The 19,510-nt window shown below is 42.6% G+C and overlaps 1 protein-coding gene across 1 annotated transcript in view; it reads right to left on the reverse strand.

Moving 5' to 3' along the window:
• CNTNAP2 (contactin associated protein 2) overlaps nt 1-19,510 on the reverse strand; it is a 1,530,550-nt gene that overhangs the window by 133,205 nt on the left and 1,377,835 nt on the right. Inside the window, exon 18 of the mRNA XM_033098968.1 lies at nt 13,176-13,412. Within this exon, the coding sequence (XP_032954859.1) occupies nt 13,176-13,412 (237 nt within the window). The remainder of the gene's footprint in view (nt 1-13,175; nt 13,413-19,510) is intronic.

Here is a 19,510-nt window from a genome sequence, read left to right on the forward strand (position 1 = left end):
CAGGGCTGGCCTCGGGCAGACCATGAAAGAAGGAGGGTAGCTTGGACTGCCTCCCCACTCCGAACATGCCCCTCCCAGCCTCTTCTAAAGCTCCTCCACTCTCTGCCCTCTCGGAAGTCACCGTAATCACCTCCTCAAAACTTGTCCAACGCCTTCCTTACTCCTAAATTACACCTGGCTCCATAAGGACTCAACCCCAATCACTCAATCCACATTCAGGTGGTCGCTTTCCTCCTAGACCCACTCCTGCTAATTCCAGTGGTGCTGGTAGAATATCAGGCCACGGGAAACAAAGGAAACAATCAGGAAATCATTTTGGATGGAGCGTGGCTAGCCTCCAAGTGCATTCCTTAAACTATTCCTACTCTTTCACGTTTTCTTCCTTCTGAACTCACAGATTCTCTTAAAGTTTAATTTTAAAAATGTCAGTTATTCCATCCAAAGTAATGGTAGTGAGCAGCTTTGGTAGTGTGTGTAGTGTGTGTGCGTGTGTGTTTGTGTGAGTGTGTACGGCGTGCGTGCACGCTGGGGTGAGGGTGAGGTTTGTAATAGGAAGGGGAGAAGCTGGGCAGGGCAGAAACTTTGCTTGTATGGTTTGTTTTTATAAAAAGGGAGGCTACTCCTATGATCTTGCTGTTTGTGTCCCCCCCCAAATTCACATGTTGGAATCCTGACCCCCGAAGTGGTAGTGTCAGGATGTGGGGCCTTTGGCAGGTGATTAGGTCAGGAGGGTAGAGCCCCCGTGCGTGGGACCAGTGCCCTTATAAGAGAGACCCCACAGAGCTCCCCAGCTCCCTCTGCTGTGTGAGGACACAGGAAGTCTGTGGCCCAGAAGAGAACCCTCTCCCAAAAATGCTGGCACCCTAATCTGGGACTCCCAGCCTCCAGAACTGTGAGAAATAAGTGTCTGTTGTTTAGAAGCCACCACAAAATATCTGTGATATTTCGTTAAAGAAACTTGACTGGACTAAGACACCCACCCTGGATTCTAATGTTTGCTGTCTGTGTCTTGCTGGCTTGTGAACTCTTTTACTCTTGTCTAGAGGATAAATATTTCATTTGTGCGTAGTTTTTACAGTATACCTCGGCCAGAGGAAAGAAAATTCATGCTGCGATCAGGGCATTACTGTGCAGTGGGAATGAAGGTGCTTGGGCTGCACCAAGGCCAGGAGCTCACAGCTGTAGAATCTAACCACTGTGCAACAACGTGAGGGACGTGGAAGCTGACCAAATGTGTCTGCCCTCCTCAGCTCCTCGTAAAAGTGGACCTAGAGATTTACTTTGGTAATGGCCATGTTTTGTTTGGATGTTTGAGTTTTCGTCATCAGAGGAGCATGACTACAGCGCCGTCTCTGGACTAGAGCAGAGATACTGCAATCCTTCAGCAGCCATCCATCAGTAATTCAAAGCACGAATCTCATCAATGAGAAAAACTCACAGGGCAGGGCCTGTCTTTACCCTGCAAATCACCTTCTTTGTTAGAAAGCGGTCTACAGGGGTCTCTCAAGTCAGAAGAATTTATTTGGGCAGACTCCCCATGTCCCTTGTTTCATTCCTCACTTTATATATTTGGAGAGAAAGGTCTTCTGCACTATTAACACAAAACCATGGTTGTGGTATGTGCATGGTGCCGTAAAAATACAAAGAAATATCTTGTTAGCTGAGACCTGTAAGGTCCAATTCAACTTTGGCTCTGTTTCTCTCCTCTCTCTCTCTCTCTCTCCCTCCCTCCCTTCCTCTCTCCCTTGTGTGTGTGTGTGTGTGTGTGTGTGTGTGTGTTTTCCTAGCCACAGAGAGAAAGGCAAAGGAAGAAGGGAAATGTATTAAGAACTTTTGGGACTTAGGCCTACGCTCCGCCATCATGGTGGTATGAAAGAGCAAGAGGGACACATGGCAGTGTGTATTAACTACCGTCCATGGAATCACTAACTTGCCATTATACATAGGACAACTCCCAAGGGCAGTTTGCCACGTAGACGTGATGACGTGCTCAAGGGTCCTGTGGACGTTGGTGAATGGACCTGCTTTCAGGGGAGCGGAAAATGTGTGAAATTTGAAAGCAAAATACCCTGAACAATTCATTATACTGGTTCCTTTTAGATGCATCAAAAAAGAGAAGTGTATAGGGTTTCAGCTGAAGTCATGAAGGTAATATGTGAGAAAAGATAGAGTGTTGTTTTTGGAAACTTCACATTCGTTAGAGTTCTGATTATTTCAAGGCCTTCTGGGGCGCTCGGAGAACAGTAACTGCCAGCTGAGCCAGTGACCATGTCATCCTGCTCCCTGAGCATATCCACCTTCGGGTCCATTAAGACTTGGGTAAAGGTATAAGCAAAGATGAAATAATGTGCCATTTGTGACAACATGGATGAATCGTGAGATTATGCTAAGCGAAATAAGTCAGAGAGAAAAAGTAGAGAATCATATGATTTCACTGATATGTGGTATATAAAACTGAAAACAACAAAGGAACATGACAAACAAATGAAGAAACAAAAACTCAAAGACACAGACAATAGTTTAGTGGTTACCAGAGGGTAAGGGGGGCGGGGGGTGGTAGATGAGGGTAAAAGGGATCAAATATGTGGTGACAGAGGAGAACTGACTCTGGGTGGTGAACACACAATGTGATGTATAGATGATGTATTACAGAATTGTACACCTGAAACCCATGTAACTTTACTAACAATTGTCACCCCAATAAACTTTAAGAAAAAAAAGAAGATTTGGATAAAGGAAAGAGAAGAGTATGAAATGTATCAGCTGTTAAATCCATCTTATGTGTCAAGCTTTAGGTTTGGCACTTTTACTTGTCTCCTTTGAGTTGGGAATTTGGAAGGTGCCTGGATGGTCCTGGGTTCTTATGGGCACTGGGATTTGAACCCAGAGCCTGACATTCACTATTTCTCATGAAGACATTTTCCATCTTTCCTAGAGATGAAGGTGCAAGAGAAGAGAAGCTCTCAGGTGTCAGGAACGGCCAGATATGGTGTGAGCTGTCTCATGTCTCCTGAGTCCTCTGTGGAACTCTGCCCGGCTCCCACCCAGTGACTGTGTCGTACCGAGGACAGCATGCTGGTGCACACGGTGGAGAAAACACCAGGCTTGGACTCAAGGCCTTGGGTTCCACGTCTATGCCGTCATTTACTAGCCACGTGACTCAGGATAAAGAATCTCTGGAAGTCTCAGTTTCTTCATTTTCAACAATAAGAGTACTAATACCTACATCTCCAAATTGCTGTGATGATTAAATAAGGTCGAGATACGGGAACATGCTTAGTTCACTGCCTTACATAAAAGGAGGTGTTCAGCAATTTGGCCGTGGAATACATGTAATGCCCGTTTCAACCAGGAGATCCTTTGACTTTCTGACAAAAAGAGCTTCACGAACTCTTAACAATTTAAGAGTAATTGAAGAATTGCTGACATAAGGGACCCAGTGACATCTGACTGTTAGGGCAAAACCTGGAAGTCTGAATAATGACAAATTCATTAAGGTAATTGACATAAAAACGTTTTGAAATAGTCCTTGATATTTTTTAAGAAGTTACGAAATGCTGTAATAACCACATGTGGCTTATGCTTCTGTAAAAACCTTTACAAAGTCACACAAGATAGCATTTCTCCTCATTTAATAGGAGAGGGGGACCTATAAACGTGTTTGAAATTTACAACTTGGTCTACAGTTTTAATTTGATTTTCATGACTCAATTTATATTTTTAACTGAATTTGTAATATTCCCTACAGGCTAAAACAGACCTATTTAAAAGGGATTTAAATTACTTCAATAGTAAAGTTTTAGAAAGCATTTTACTGATAACCTCATTACTCTCTGATTCTGAAAACTAAGAAATGACTGGCAATAGATTTGTGTCAATATTTGGGTGACATTTGGATTAAACACGAGACAGACCTGAACTCATTAATCTGAACTGGAGTCGTCCTCCTCAATAAGGGAGTAGAGGGGCAGAGAGACAAACGATGATAATCATTTGTGCTGAGGGGAAAATTACAGACGAGGTTTCGAGAACATGGCCGTCACTTTTTATTTTTTGAAACTCCCTAAGTATTCAACGAGCCAGTATTGTTTTCTAAAGACCCCAGGAATAACCTCAAGAAGATGCTTCAGCATCCATTCTGATTTAATCGCCAACGGGCTTGCTGCATGAGTGACATTCCAGGCCAAAGGATTCATGGCAATTCAAAGGTGCAGACAAGGATTTAATCGGGGCCGTGGCATTCACGTGTGGGACTGATTACGAACGCAGCGCTGCAGCCATGAGATGGTGTAGCTCTGAGGTCTAATGTCTGGCTGAACTTTGTATTCTTTGAGCTGCCAGATAATGCATGTCACTGCCACACAGAGACACGGGCGAGCACTAATGTAAATAGGTGGCAGGTACAGCTTTCTGTTGTCAGGTTTGGCAGTACTACTGACGTGGACAGAAGAGTTCTGAGCAGGATTTCCTGGTGGCTTTTGAATGGCAACATGTACTTTGCAGGCCTCTCACTAAAAGGTCTCTCATTCCAGGACATGTGACTCGGTGATTAATAACCTTAATAATAATTTGCATTTTCGTAATATGCTTTCGAAAGCAATTTCACACAAATCAGTTCATTGGATCCTCACAGTCCTGTGAATAATACATTTTATATAATAAATGCAATTTGTAAAGGAGCTGAATGCCAAAAGAGTAGTATAATTGTCCAGTTTTGTTTTCAGTGATGTTGAAATTAGAATTCAAGGTATTCCTGCTCCGCTGCTTTAAGTAATACTAGCTTTCCCTCTTTAACTGGGGAAAAAAATCGAAAACTACAGATTCTTTTTTATTTCTTTTTTTTAACAAAATTAATTTGGAATAGTGATGGTTGTGTTGCTGGCCATAGGGATAGGGTGTAAAGGAAGAGAAGATTTAAAAGAATCTGGTGCTGCAAGGGTTGCAGAAAGAATGATTCAAATAGGGGATTGAGTTGGAGACCCTACTTTTTTATTTGACCCATCTTTTTTGTGGAATAACACGGGAAGTAAAATCAGCCACCCGAGTGGGAAGTGATAAGTCATTTGTACAAATCTAAAGGAAGCAAGTTTGTGTTAGTCAAGTCTGAACTGCAGAATATTAAAATAAAATTTGGTAATGTTAAAATTAATAAAGAGTTCTTAGGAGAACTCCTTTCACAAAAAAGCCGGGATAAACTATTACTGACACATCAATTTGTTGATCTATCCTTGAAGTGGTATCTTTAAAGTAGAAGTACAAAGAGAGAGTGTACCATTAGGCATATAAAAAACTCAGGCAGTGGGGGTGAGGGGAGAAACTGGGAGGATAGTTTTGGAAAATGAAAAAAATTCCCTATTCTTTTTTTAGAGCAGTTGTAGGTTCACAGCATGATTGAGAGGAAGGGACAGAGCTTTCCCATAACTCCCTGCCCCCCCCCCCGCCCACATGCACAGCCTCCCCCATTATCAGCACCCTTGCCAGACGGGTACATTTGTTACAATGGATGAGCCTCCAGGGACACATCATAAGCACCCACAGTCCACAGCTGACATCGGGGTTCCCTCTGGGTGTTGTGCAGTCTGTGGGTTTGGACAAATGCGTGATGACACGTGTCTGTCATGACGGCATCACAGAGTACCTTCGCTGCCCTAAGCAGCCTCCGTGCTCTGCCTATTCGTCCCTCCTTCCACTGCCCCCAACTCCTGGCAACAACTGATCTTTTCACTGTCTCCACCGTTTTCCCTTTTCCAAAATATCACATATTTGGAATCATACAGTACGCAGACTTTTTAGATTAGCTTCTTCCTCTTAGTAATGTGTATGAAAGGTTCCTCCATGTCTTTTTATGGCTTGATGGCTCATTTTCTTTAAAACATTGAATAATATTCCATTGTCTGGTTGTACATAGCTTATCCATTCACCTATGGGAGGGCATCTGGCTTGCTTCCAGGTTTTGGCAATTATGAATAGAGCTGCTATAAACATCCATGTACATCTTCTTGTGTGGATATAAGTTTTCAACTACTTTGGGTAAATACCGAGGAGCATGATTGCTGGGTCATATGGTGAGTGTATGTTTAGTTTCTAAGAAACCGCCAAACTGTCTTCCAAAGTGGCTGCACCCTTTGCGTTCCCACCAGCAGTGACTGACAGTTCCTGTGGCTCCACGTCCTCGCCAGCATTTGGTGCTGTTTGTTTTGGATTTTGGCCATTCTAGTAGGGGTGTGATGGTATCTCGATGTTTTAGTTTACATCTCCCTGATGACATAGGAGCATCTTTTCACATGCGTATTTGCCATCTTCTTTGGTGAGATGTCTGTTAAAGTCTTTGGCCGATTTTGAAGGTTCCCTATTCTTTTTCATATTAGAAACTAAAGAAATCAAACTTTCATAAAATATTATTGGCTGGTGGGGCATAAATTAAAAAAGAGTTAAACTGGTCTAAATCCTAAAATATTTTGTCCACTATTAATTTTCCAAAGGAATCTAATTTTGTAATTTCAAAAGCAAACAAATATTTCCTGTAAAGATTAACTGCATTATTTCAGGGATGATTTTTCAAAATTGGGATGTTTTAAAAATTTTGTCTCTAGGTTTTAATACTATGTCTTTAAGTGGCTTTTATTCCTGTCATGTTGAGGTCCATAGGGCTTCTTGAATCTTCAGACTTGAGGTTCACTCATAACAAATGTTTTTAAAGGGTCTTCTCCCCTATCAAACTCCTTCCCGCAGAATTAGAGGCAACCGGTTACTCTCAGCCACACTACACTGAGGAGCTCTACTGTCAGAACCGCCAGACAGTGTTAGTTCCCTACCCAGGTTTCTCTCAGCACTTTCTGTCTCACTTTCCCTTCGTATTGCAGCTGGGTTTATCACCTCCACTTCATCCTCTGCCGAGTCTCATTTATCCTGGCCTTCCTCATTGTCAAGCTCCTTCTTCCCACATAGGAGGCTTTCAGTAAATGTTTCCATATTTCCCTAGACGTATGGCCGGTGGATATGACTATATTAAATTATTAATTATCAAGCCACTTGGTCTTAACTTCATTTCTACAGAATACAGACGTTAAGTGTTACTGCCAGGAATTGAATTCAATGGAGAATCTCCGCCTTACAGAACTTGCATAGATCAGAAGTTAGTGCACGCATCATTTGGGAGAGTCCGGGAGAGAATCCCGTCAGGCTAACTGTGTACCACGTGTAGTAACTGTACTCTGTGTACCATGTGCCCAGACCTCACGAGCACACGCAGATGACACATTAAAAGGCTGAGCGAGGGACCACGCAGAGAGCTCAGAGGGCCCCAGCCATTTCGGTTCCCTTAGGCTTTGGTCTTAACTAGAGAGAAAAAGGAAAGGACCTGTTTAGTTAACTCAACCACTATTGCAATCGATTGTGATCAATAAAGGAAAAGAAAAATGTGTGAATGAGTTCAAAGGCAGGTTGATCTACAAAACGGGCAGATTAAGAACTTTTGAGAGGCTTGATCATTTAAGAAGGTAAACACAATGGGATTTATAGATGACGTGATACAGCATTGCACACCTGAAACCTATGTAATTTTACCAACAATTGTCACCCCAATGAATTAAAAAAAAAAAAAAGTAAATTTCCTCTCGCTGGGGATGTTTACAAGGAGCCCAACTGCTAAGGCCAGAGCTTCCGGCAGAGAAAGGCTGTGGGTGGGGTCAGGTCTTTACGCCCAGTAGACGTGATGACGTCGCTAGACGTGAGGACGTCCCTGTGGACGTGATGACGTGATGACGTGCTCAAGGGCACCGTGGATGCTGGTGAATGGACCTGCTTGCTGGGGAGCCGAAAATGTGGGTAATTTAAAAGCAAAACCCTCTGGACAATTTATTAGACTGATTCCTTTTAGGTTCATGAAAGAAAAAAAATGCAGAGTTTCAGCTGAAATCCTGGAGCTAATATGTGGGAAATTATGATAGAGTGTCAGTTTTGTACACTGCACATTATTTAGAGTTGGGATTATTGCTGAAGAATATGAGGAATGAAAACATTTGACAGCACACGCCACTAAAACACACAAAGGGGAGAACAAAAAATCAGCTGCATCCAAAAAGGTCCAGACGCTGGTGGGTATTAGAAAATGGCATCACCATGAGAAAATGTTACTTATCTTACATCCAAAGCAAGTCCAAAAACTTTGTCCTCTATTACATCTAGTGTTTTAGAAAGGGCTTGCGTTTACTCACTGATTTTTAAATCCCTTCCTCTAGGAAAGTTAATTGACTAGGTTTTACTTTTCCCAAAGAAAACCCCAGGCCTGAGGAAGGTTATTTTACCACCACAAATTTCTATGATGTAGTCACCGAAACTTGCCGGCTATCTCTGCAGTTTGAATTTTTTGAAATCAAGTCAAAAGTGTTTTGTTTCATCCATAAGTATTTATGGACTTCTGTTCATACATATTTTCTTCTTTTTTTTTTTAACTTTTAATCAGATTATCATCATATGTTTCCATGATATTTTTAAGTTGCATCCTAGGATCTGAAGATTCAGAAATATATTAAAAGAGAAGAAATATTATTCCTTCTTGAATGACACTCTCAGAGGAAAAGGAATTCTATTCTTGTTCCTTTGGGGCTTCATCCAAACCTAAGAAGCCTCCTGTTCCAGCTGGAAATGGGGAAAAAAAAAAACACCACAAGCCTGTGAGAAGCATCTCTCCTGCTGGTGGGAAACTCTCCTCCAAGCTGGGATCAAGACTGGGTAGGGAGACCTGAGAAAAAATGGCCATTGTCACCAACACCTTAACTAGTTTCATATAGCGATGATGTTCTAAGATGCAGAACTCCAGTAGTTTTCTTCTTTTTCTCTCTCACTTGTTTATAACATTTTAAAATTAATTTTCCCTAAAAGACTTCAAACCTGCTCTAAAAGGGTGGCTTATGGATTGACTCTGATCCCTGTGCCATGCCCGGAACCATGGAGCAGCAGAATTTGTGCAATCTTCAGAGAGCTTTGGACAAACTCACCTCCTGTTGCCTGCCAGGAAACATGCCTCCAGGAGGCAAGGTGGGGAATTCTCTGTCCTTGAGAGGTCTACCTTGGACTTGAGTCTGAGGTCTCCTTCTAGCAAAACAGAGTCCTGAAGTCTTCCAATGCTTTCCTGTGTCCTGATGGGCTTTGTATTAGGAAGGGATGCAGCAGGTGCTAAGGTGACCCAAGCTGGCTGTTGACAGGGACGGATATTATGTGCCAGAAATGGCACGGCTGGGCAGGACCCCTGGGAGGCGGTGACTGGTGTCTCCAATTATGTCTTCTGAAAAATATGTGCATTCTTCAGTCCATTATGGTTTAGATATTGGAGACAACCTTTTCACCTTCAGAATATTATTGCTGGGACCATAATGAAGTAGAGTTGACATTTTTTAATACTGCCATTGCGCCTAAGTAGCAAAGTGGCAGTCCAGTACTCAGGGGTAATTGAAGTGATGCCAGCTAGGCATCTGACATTTAAAGCTTTCAGAGAAGGATTAAAGAATGACATGATTTAAAGTAAAAACAAACACACACACACAAAAGAGAAGGAGTGTTGAGAATGAAAGTGACATCTGCTGTTTGATGGATGTGTGCCAGGTTCTCTATTGGGAAATTTGTTCCCATTATTCCATGGGAGCCTCACGGTGGAATTAAGGAGTAGGTAGTAGATATTTCTGAGCAGGAGGCCAAATGGAGTGAAGCAATTTGCTCCAGGTTACACAACCCGCAAGTGAGGGAGTTGGCTTCAAACCCACATCTATTTCCTTCGTCCATTTTCTGTGCAGGGACTTGAACTGGCTTCACACAGTGTCTCCTACCACCTTAATAATACAGAGCATAGAATGGTGGTGAATGTCACGATACTCACAGGGAGTGTGGAGACCTCGCCGGGCCACAGGAGGGTGGTGTGCATATGGACGGCGATAAATGGTGGGAACACTGCAATCGTTGAACCATCCATCCACCACTCGTACTCACTCTACAGTCCTCTGACCTTGGTCTTTCTAAATGTGGCCTTTATCTGACAGCAAACAAATGAATGTTTGCAAAGAAAACAGAACTTCCTAAACTCAGAAAATGGTTTCGGAGTTTTGAAAGATGTGTGTGTATTTCTCAACTGCAATTCTGGTTCGGCAGACGGACATGAACATTTTTGTAGGAAAAAAATGTGCAGACAAGTGAATTAGAATATGTTTTTGTGCCTCTTGATGAACTTTCAAAACTTGGCTTAGGGAAGGGACCATAATGAGGAACTGTTTTCAGCAGCAGGGATGACATCTACTTCTTTCACAAACTCTAGATTTTCCTGATTTTGCCTCTACAAACCATGGAAATGTTTCCAAAATTTCAGTACAGTCAGACTCAAATACACATTCAAAGCTCTCAGGCACATTAGGTACTCAGTGAATGTTTGTTAAATAAATCAATAGAGGAATACAGTTCACACCTAAATGTGGGAGAGGGAGAAAGAGAGGGAGAGGGAGAGGGAGAGGGAGAGGGAGAGGGAGAGGGAGAGGGAGAGGGAGACAGAGAGGGAGACACGTTTTGCGTAATGTGGGCCATTAGCCACCATTCCCCTGGATGACTAATCCACACAGGGGAGAGGCCGGGCTGGTATGTCCCCTTGGGCTATGCCTGGTCCCATGCCTGTCCTGGTGTGAGCTCTCACATGACTGAGGGTGACACGAGTGTTGCCAGTTTTTTACTTTCATAAACTCGGCCCCACCAAGGCAGACCTTCCAAAGCCCATCTGAAAGGGGATGGCTTTGGAGGCTTGTGAAAAAAATGGGCACTCTTAAATGTATCGACAGACGCCTATTTCAAGAGTAATTTAATTATATAGAATTTTCACCTGAGATACTACTCCATTCCAGGTAGCAGGATTACATGGTTTCATGATTTCTGGTTAATAACTAGATATTTTCTGATCAGAGACAGTTAACCTCTGAATGTGTCTTAGTACTGTTCTTCCCCAAAAGAGGCAAAAGCGAGGAAGTTAGAGGTGAGACATCATTGAGTAGAGATTAGAAAATGTAGCAAAGAAGGAATGAAAATAAATACTGGTATTTTCAGTACCAGTGTGTCTCCTGAAAATAATCACAGTGAATATCTTGGTGTGTTTTCTCACAGGTTGCTTTCCGTGCCTGTGTGCGCGCGCGCGTGTGTGTTTGATTTTGTATAAACATATCAGGCTGTGCATGATGTGTACGGACCTGCTTTATTCACGTAACAGACTATCGTGAACACTAATTCCACCCCTGAAAGCACAGATCTATGCCATTCAAGGAAGGCCCACCACGGACTTCCGCCAGCTCATTCTTTGGGGAGTGACCGTGGCCGCTCTTCTTAGAGGCTGAGGTATTGGCTGCAGTCCTACTGTGAGGATGTGGTCACAGGAAGTGCTGTGCTAGGAGGCGAGACCCAGACAGAGGGGGCACCTGGCTGGAGGCCTCAGAGGGAAGGTCCCCTGTCTGTGGATAAGCCTGCCTGGAAGGTCATGACTCCTCTCAACCAGCAACAACTGTCATTGTCCCCAAGTCACAAGGATCCTTGTCTAGACGCGGAAGGATGCCCACAAATACTTTCCAAATACGTTTTGCAGGTTTTAATTTTACTCTTTTGGCTCGAGCCACTAACTGAGTCAAATGCTAAACAGATATTAAGAGACTATTTCAGTGTCTTTCGTGTAAACCCTTTGAGATAAGGTCAAAGGAAATAAACGGGCTTCACTGACGCTCTCTCCAGCACTGGCGAAGCTGCCTTTCCATTTGTGAATATTGCCTGTTAACTCCCAGAGGTCCTGGATGAGCCACGGTGTTTAACCTAAGTCTCCAAAAACAAGGGGCTCGTGATTTTCTTCGAGTTGGTACTTATGTACATAGTGGAATCTCTCAGGCATTATCGCTTACTTGATTGCATTCAGACATCACTTTGGCAATGGAATGACTGCATTAAATTAGCATCCAGCACAATGGATGGTAATTGCAGGACTGTCATTTCTACAAGTACAGAATTAATGTGTTCTGCAAACCCATGCCTTTGTGCCCCACAGGAAAATCGTAGCACCACGTTGTTCCGAGCAGGGAAACACACCGTGAACGTGCAGTGGTGTCAGTCAGCCACGGGGATCCTTTCCATCATGCTCAGTCCTCGGATCCTGTCTGACTTACTTTGTACGCTCACCTGACAGCACCGCCAGGCAGTAGCCTGGATGTACAGAGAATGTTATGGAACCATTCCTCCTTCTGTGTGGTATCTTGTGTGGATAATGCCAGCAAAACAACCCTCCGTGTATTCACGACAGAATGAATTGGCTACTTAGGCAAAGCTGCGTATTAAGAGGAGCACCAACATTTACAGAAAACTCTACCCACACGCTATACATTCATTTAGAAAGAGAAGAGTGATTTACATGCATTTCAACTGTAGCTCGGGAAGGATGCCAGCTCTGCCTCTCCCCAGCCCTCTTGCTTACATATGGGAAATGAAGCCACAGAGCAGCTGAGTGAATTTCTTCCCAGGTATTAGATATATCCAGAATGGCAATACCCATATGCACTGGGCTCTTGGAGCCTGCTGATTGGCTCTGCAGAACTTACTGGGGATGAAAAGAATTATTCAAGACTGGACTCCCGCAGTGATAGCAGTGACCTGACCAATTAGACGTGGTGTATCAGTATTTATTCCTACAGTCTCGCGCGGCCCTGTGCAAGAGCAACAATGATGGCAATGGCATTACTGGCCAAAGAGGCTTCCTTGGGAGTCGAGCTGGAATCCACCTCCTAGCGGGTGGGGTGGCTGCACTCTGCTGAGACAGTGTGCTCACGCCCTGTGACATCCTTACGCGGAGGCTCAGGCTCGAGTCCCCTCACAAGGGCCACTTACTCTGCCACTCACCATTAAGGCGTGACATGGCTATTTGCTTTGTAATGCTCTACTCAGGGCACAGTTTATTTGGTGGAATTGGGGGGAAATTCTGCACCACTCTCAAAGCTTCTCTCATCTCTTCTTACTACGCAATAAAAATTAGGGACTGATGGAGGAGAATGAGGGAATGATGGGGAAAAATTATGCACAGCTTACCCTCAGAATAAAGGTACACTTGTATACGGCTGAAAACTCATTAAGTCGATGATGTGTAAAAATGACCAGAAACTGGTCCTGCTTACCTTTGTTGCAGAATGTTCCATCGTACGCTGTGCTGGAGCAGTCACAGGAGTAGCCATGGTATTTCTCGATGCATTTGCCTCCATTCTCGCAGTTTGTCCCATAACTGGTGCAGTGGCCTGAGCATCCGGATTTGAACCCAGAAGTGACCTTTGCTCTTTCCTCCAGGTCCAGTGTCACCCCATTCATCCTCAGGGAGCGGATGCAGCCCAGGAAGCCCTGCTGGCCTCCAGCACCACCTGGGAACGATAGAAAGCATGGAGCTCAGACAGCATAATCTCTGCTATGGCCCGTTTTTCATTCATCAAACCTTGAACAGTTGTGGTAGGAGATAGGACGGCCAGGTGCAGCTAGCATTCTCACTTTCAACTCGGTCTTGCCTACTAGAAAAACTTGAAGCTTTCCCCCCTCAGGCTATAATGCTTAATTAAAAGATGCTGTCTTCTGAGATGCACTACATTTGCTACAGAAATAAAATGTTTGGAGATGCACAAAGATTGTGTAAGCCTTTTTGGAAGTCTTATCTGGCTTCCTATAGCAAAGACGTTTATAGAAATCGCTGGGTTGTTTGCTCTTTAATCTCACGGCATTCAGTTCCATACTGGTATCTATTGAAAGAAATATAAAAAGGCAGAGGGACGTGAATATTTTAATGCAGTTAACAAGTCCATAAGACGGGAGGCTCAAGTCCATGTGAAATGTGATTGTAAGGCCTCGTTCATGTCTCATGAAATGCTTTCCTTTTAAGTTCACGTTCAGGGTTCCCAGGGCTTCTGATCTGGCGCGGATGGAAACTGGAATTGATAATTTCACACAGAAGTGAACCACCCCACATTTATTACAGGTCGGGTTAGATTTCATTGCTTTTGTCTAAATGCCATTGCAAGACACACAATACCAACACCATGTTCACTGTGCTTTTCTAAGTTAGAGTTAGATGGAGGTTCAGGAGCATGAAAATATTAACATACTCCTAACCAATGTCACAGAAGGATTCGCTGGAGCATTATATCACAAGTGGATTTAATTGTGTCTGTAATTAATTTAGCTGTGATTTTTTTTTTTAAAAGCAGGTGGTACAAAAGGAGGAACTCAAACATATATATATATATATATATATATATATATATATATATATATATACACACATCTCTTTTAGAATAACAACTTTTCTGGAAATTAAATAAAACAACAGCCTGGCAAGGTAGGCATTGTTACCACTAGCCCATGGTATGGACGAGAAAACTGAGGCTTAGAGAAGTGAAGAGTTTGCTCAAGGACTTAGAGGTTGGAAGCAGCATCGTTCCATCAGATCTGTTTTACTGCCCACAGCCTGTGGCCACACATTCTGTTCTGTGCCGACAGACCATCTAAGAGAAGAACTTCAGGGTCAGGACCACACAGTTCTCATGGTTTGGCTGTCTTCAGAAAGGGATTCAATAGGATTGTGAGAGTTTGGGTAAAGCTGGTAGTCTGGGGATTGACTACTTATTCTATTATTTTGATAAAAGTGTACAATGTAGCAGACTCATGAGACAGGGCTGGTGGATCAAAAGCTGGCGGCGCAGAGATGGATTAGCGTTAGACTGTGCCTGGAAATCCGCAGCCATGAAATGACAAATGAGGCATTCAATTATCTTTCTAAACCCAAGTCCTGCAGTTCTCTTATTGGGTAGCACACAGACCTGAGTAATAATTCTCCAGGGATTATTTTTCTAATAAAATATTTGAAGAGAGGATTAATTGAAGACAGTCCAATGCCCTTTTTGATCAAAGCTATGGGACAGGAGATGGCAGAGGAGGTATTAAAAACAGTCACTCTGAAGGATTTCCCATTTTGCAATCTGCTCGTCAGCTCAGCCTCATACCTCTGTGCTGAAGAGAAATTGGGCCTTTGCTATGATTTGGAAGAATTTCAATCCATGAGTCACCCCTTATGTGTTAAAATTTTAATTTGGCTTCTATCCTTTTAGCAACTATGGCTTTTGTTTCTGCAATAAGGGACTTCCAAAGGCCTTTTGCTAAATAAATGCCTAGCCATTCAGGTTTTCATCACAAGTCAATAAGACTATTACATTCTATCAAAATATGCTGAAATTGAAAAATCATTGTTTTTAGATCTCTCTCTTCCTTACTACAAATATAAGTTTTCCATTGTGGAAAGCATAAAAATGCTGATAAGCAAACTGAAAAAGAGAGTCTGTAATGCTACTCAGATATAACTACGTACTTACACTGAACAAATAACCTTTTTTACATTTATCTATGAGTGCCCACATGTGTAAAGCATAAACAAAGGGAGAAATGGGATCATGATATACACATGGTTTTGAAATTTGCTTTCTGCACTTAATATATCCCGAGATATTTTCTACACCATCAATGAATAACCACAGTGCCTTTTTGAGATCTTCGTAGTAGCTCACTCTGAAGGCTCTGTAACTTAGCTTACCCTTCCACGACTGTGGGATGTCCATGCTTATTTCAGTTTCCCTCTTATGCGATACTGTAATAAATATCCCTGTAAAAACCTTTGTACACCTTTCCAGTTTTTCCTCTTAGAAGTGTAATTACTGAGGACAAGGGCATATACATTTTAAAGGCATTTGAGATACATTTTCCTCTAAGAAGAATTTATCAATTTGTATTAGGTCGGTGCAAAAGTAATTGAGGTTTTTGCCATTATTTTTAACCTTTTAAACCGCAATTACTTCTGCACCAACCTAATACTTCACCAGTGCAGTATGAGAGTCCCACCTTCTCCACACCAATTCTAATACTCAGCTGGATCCTTTTGAATTTATAGGCTAAAGGGAGGAAAAGAAAGAGTTCGTGGCTTGAATTTGCATTGTTTTAAACACTGGCATTGGAATGATTTTTATGTTTTCCCAATTCTTATTTTTTGTTTCTGTCCTTTGCTTTTTGGAGGGACAGGAGAAGGTATATTTCTTATTGATGGAAAATATATTTTGGGCTTCAACTCTTTGCTATAAATTTGACAACGACATCCTTCCAGTTTGTATCTGTTAACTTATTCGGTAGAATTGGGGGAATTGATAGAATGATGTTTCTTTTTCTCTATGAAAGTTTTTAAGTTTTATGTAGTCATGACTGTCCGTCCATTTTATTTGTATGATTTCTGTCTTTAGTATTAGAATTATAAAGGACTTCTCTAATTCAAAGTAATATAATAATTCAACTATATTTTCTGCCAGCACTTTTATGATTTTACTTCTCTTAACATTCTAATCTTTTAATCTATCTGGAATGTATTTTAATTTGGGAATAATTCATATTTAACGGATCTCAGCAATAGTTGAGAGTTTGAAGAAAAGACTTTTAAAAGACTCCTTAAATAAATATTAATATGACAAAAAATCATTTAAAAAGGGTCAACTGGCAGAGCAAATAAATCTAGATTAGATCATACTTTTATCATTAAGGTAAAAAAATATATAGATATATAAAATTATTTATGTATACAGGCTTCGTTCCTTAAGGGTTAGAGGGGGCAGATTTTTCTGTCTCTCTGCCTCTCTGTCTTTGATTCTTTCTGGTCCTGGGTCTTTCTGAGGTTCTACACTTACCTTTCTTCCTGTCTTTGTGTGTATATATCTCTCCCTATCAGGCCAGTTGACCGTTTTGGGTTAGTTGTGTGGGATTCATAAAATCACTTAATCTCTCTTCCCATCAATTTTTCCATAAAAAAGGTGGTTGAACTAGATGGTCTCTCTGATTCCTTCCTTCCAGCTCTGAATTTCTCTGGTCCACGATGTGCAAACTCTGCCTCTGTGCTCATGGGTCTCCGCCTCTGTATTTCAGTAAACCCTCTCAATTCCTCCTACGTTTTCTTCCCTCTTTCATTTCCTTTTTTGCACTGTTGTCTGGCGTTACCCCCTCCTTCTCTTAACTGACCGTGGTATATAACTGCAGTCTAATTTATAAATTTGTTGCCTTCATTAAAGTTTTGTACTTGCTCTTCTTAATTTATGAAGCAGGTAAGCGGGATGCCATTTCTCTCTCTATAAAGGAAAACTAAATAAATTATTTTCTTTTCTTACTTAGCTGGCCTCTGATTTATTAAATTGATCAGTGAGTTGGAAAGTGCTTTTACTGATCTAGTCGATATGAAGAAAAAATCTTTTGTCTTGAAAATGGTTGTTATATATTATGCAAAAGATGTTAATTCACTACAACCAGTGATAATTATTTGAGTTCAGCTCATGTGCTTTATAGATATCTTTCTTGATGACTAATGTCATAAGCTGAAATTGTAGGTCTGCAAGCAAAAATGCCACTTAACCTTTGATAATTAGAAAATCAACACACTGTCACTGGAGAGAGCCCCTGCCATGCAAAGGCTCCATGCACATTTATCAGACCTGTGATAATTATCTTAGGTGAGATGCGGGCTTAATTTGTAAATCATTGTCATGTGAAATGCTATTCAAATATTGTAATTAAAGATTAATTATGAAAATGCTGTAACTACCTATAATGAATAATACAACCATCAAATGCACAGAAGATTGGGGCAACATAATCAGGTATTAAATTAAACCTGAAAGTCATGGGTGAGAGGAATTATAAAAAACACACTGTTCTCAAACTCAGAGCTTAATGTTTTCTATGGAGCTAAGCGGGTTCCATAGCACATTTGCCCAGAGAGCCTGGCCACTCATTCTCCACAGACAGGTATCACACCAAAGCTCACACACGGAATCTAATTTACCCCTTCAATAGATATTTATTTCATGCCTATGGGAGCCAGGCCTTGTCCAGGCATTTGGAAGGAACTATGAGAAGCAAAAACACACCAAAATCTTTGCTCTTGTAGACCTTACATTCTTGCAGAGGGAGAGGGACACGTAACAGTAAATAAGTCGAGTATACCGTGTGCTAGAAGGGGAGAAAAGCCGGGCAGGGTCCGGTGAGGTCAGGTGGGGTGGGGGAGGTTATGAATTTGATAGACTCACTGAGAAAGTCTCAGAGCCTCTGCCAGCTTATTGCTGGGAAGAGAGATCCACGATAAAGAAGGAAGGGGACAATGTCCTGCAGGTGGGGGCAGCAGGTGGGGAGGAGAGCGAGGTGTGAGCTCCGAAAAGCATGGCCACCCATCAGTTCACACGTGCGAGGTGCTGGGAGAGGCCCTTCCGGAAAGATGGAAGAGCTACGTTCTTGCCTGACGGTTAATACAAATAGAATCACAAATAGCCTGCGGTGTGAGGCGCAGTTTGACATCTGAGAGGCAGCCAACAGGGGTGAGGAAAGCAGGAACTGTGGTGGGAAGATCTCCTCTTGCATATTGGCTTGGCTGCTGACCGACTGCGTGTGATTTCCCCAGCTCCTTCTGGGTGCTTGGTCGCCTTGTGTATAAAACTGGCATAACCATATGCGCCTTGCAGGAGCATATTAATAATAGGTGATAATACACCCCTTTGTACTAGTACTCAGTTATGAGAGCTGGTGTTTTTATTATTACTACTATTGTTCAGTACACACAGAATTCTACAGAAACACACAGAATACATTCAATATGGCTCAGATGAGTGTACACAAGTCTGATATTAGAGGTATCACAAGTGGGGCCTACCCCCCCAACCCCCCAAATTCATAAATTGAAGACCTAACCCAATTTGACTGTATTTGGAGATGGGGCTTTTAAAGGGGGAATTCAGGTAAAATGAGGTCGTAAGTGTGGGTCTCTAATCTAATAAACTGGTGTCTTTATAAGAAGAGGAAGCAACACCGGGTGAGCACATACAGAAAAATGGCCACGTGCAGACATAGTGAGAGGCAGCGTCTGTAAGCCAAAGAGAGTGGCCTCAGGAGAAACTAACCCTGCCAGCACTTTGATCTTGGACTTCCAATCTCCAGAATTGTGAGAAAATAGATTTCTGTTGTCTAAGCCACTCAGTGTTGACCGTGGCAGCCCAAGCAGATTATGACAACGGATAATGGGTTACCATCACGTGTGGGCCGGTCCAGGCTGCCTGAGAGACAGCCCTGGGAGCCCCTCTTCTAACTACATTAGGGAGATACGGGGTTAGGATGGGCGTTTTCTCATCTTGTCTGCTGTGTGCAACCACATCCGGATTGAGGGAGCTGGCACATGGCAGGGAGGTCTGACGCCTATGACAGGAAGGGTAGAAAAAGATTGGCGGGAAATAGAGGTGTGACTTCTCTGGGAGCAAGTGACCCACTGGACCTTGGTCTTCTCCATGGCAGCCACACCTGGCCCGTGCAGGTGGGGGGTGGGTATGAGTGGGGCCAAAGCAGCTGTGTGGTTGGATAGGCTGGGCCTCCCAGAGTTGCAGGTACTGTACCTGTTCCATCT

Source organism: Rhinolophus ferrumequinum, chromosome 26 (genome assembly GCF_004115265.2).
Source record: "Rhinolophus ferrumequinum isolate MPI-CBG mRhiFer1 chromosome 26, mRhiFer1_v1.p, whole genome shotgun sequence".
Taxonomy (NCBI): domain Eukaryota; kingdom Metazoa; phylum Chordata; class Mammalia; order Chiroptera; family Rhinolophidae; genus Rhinolophus; species Rhinolophus ferrumequinum.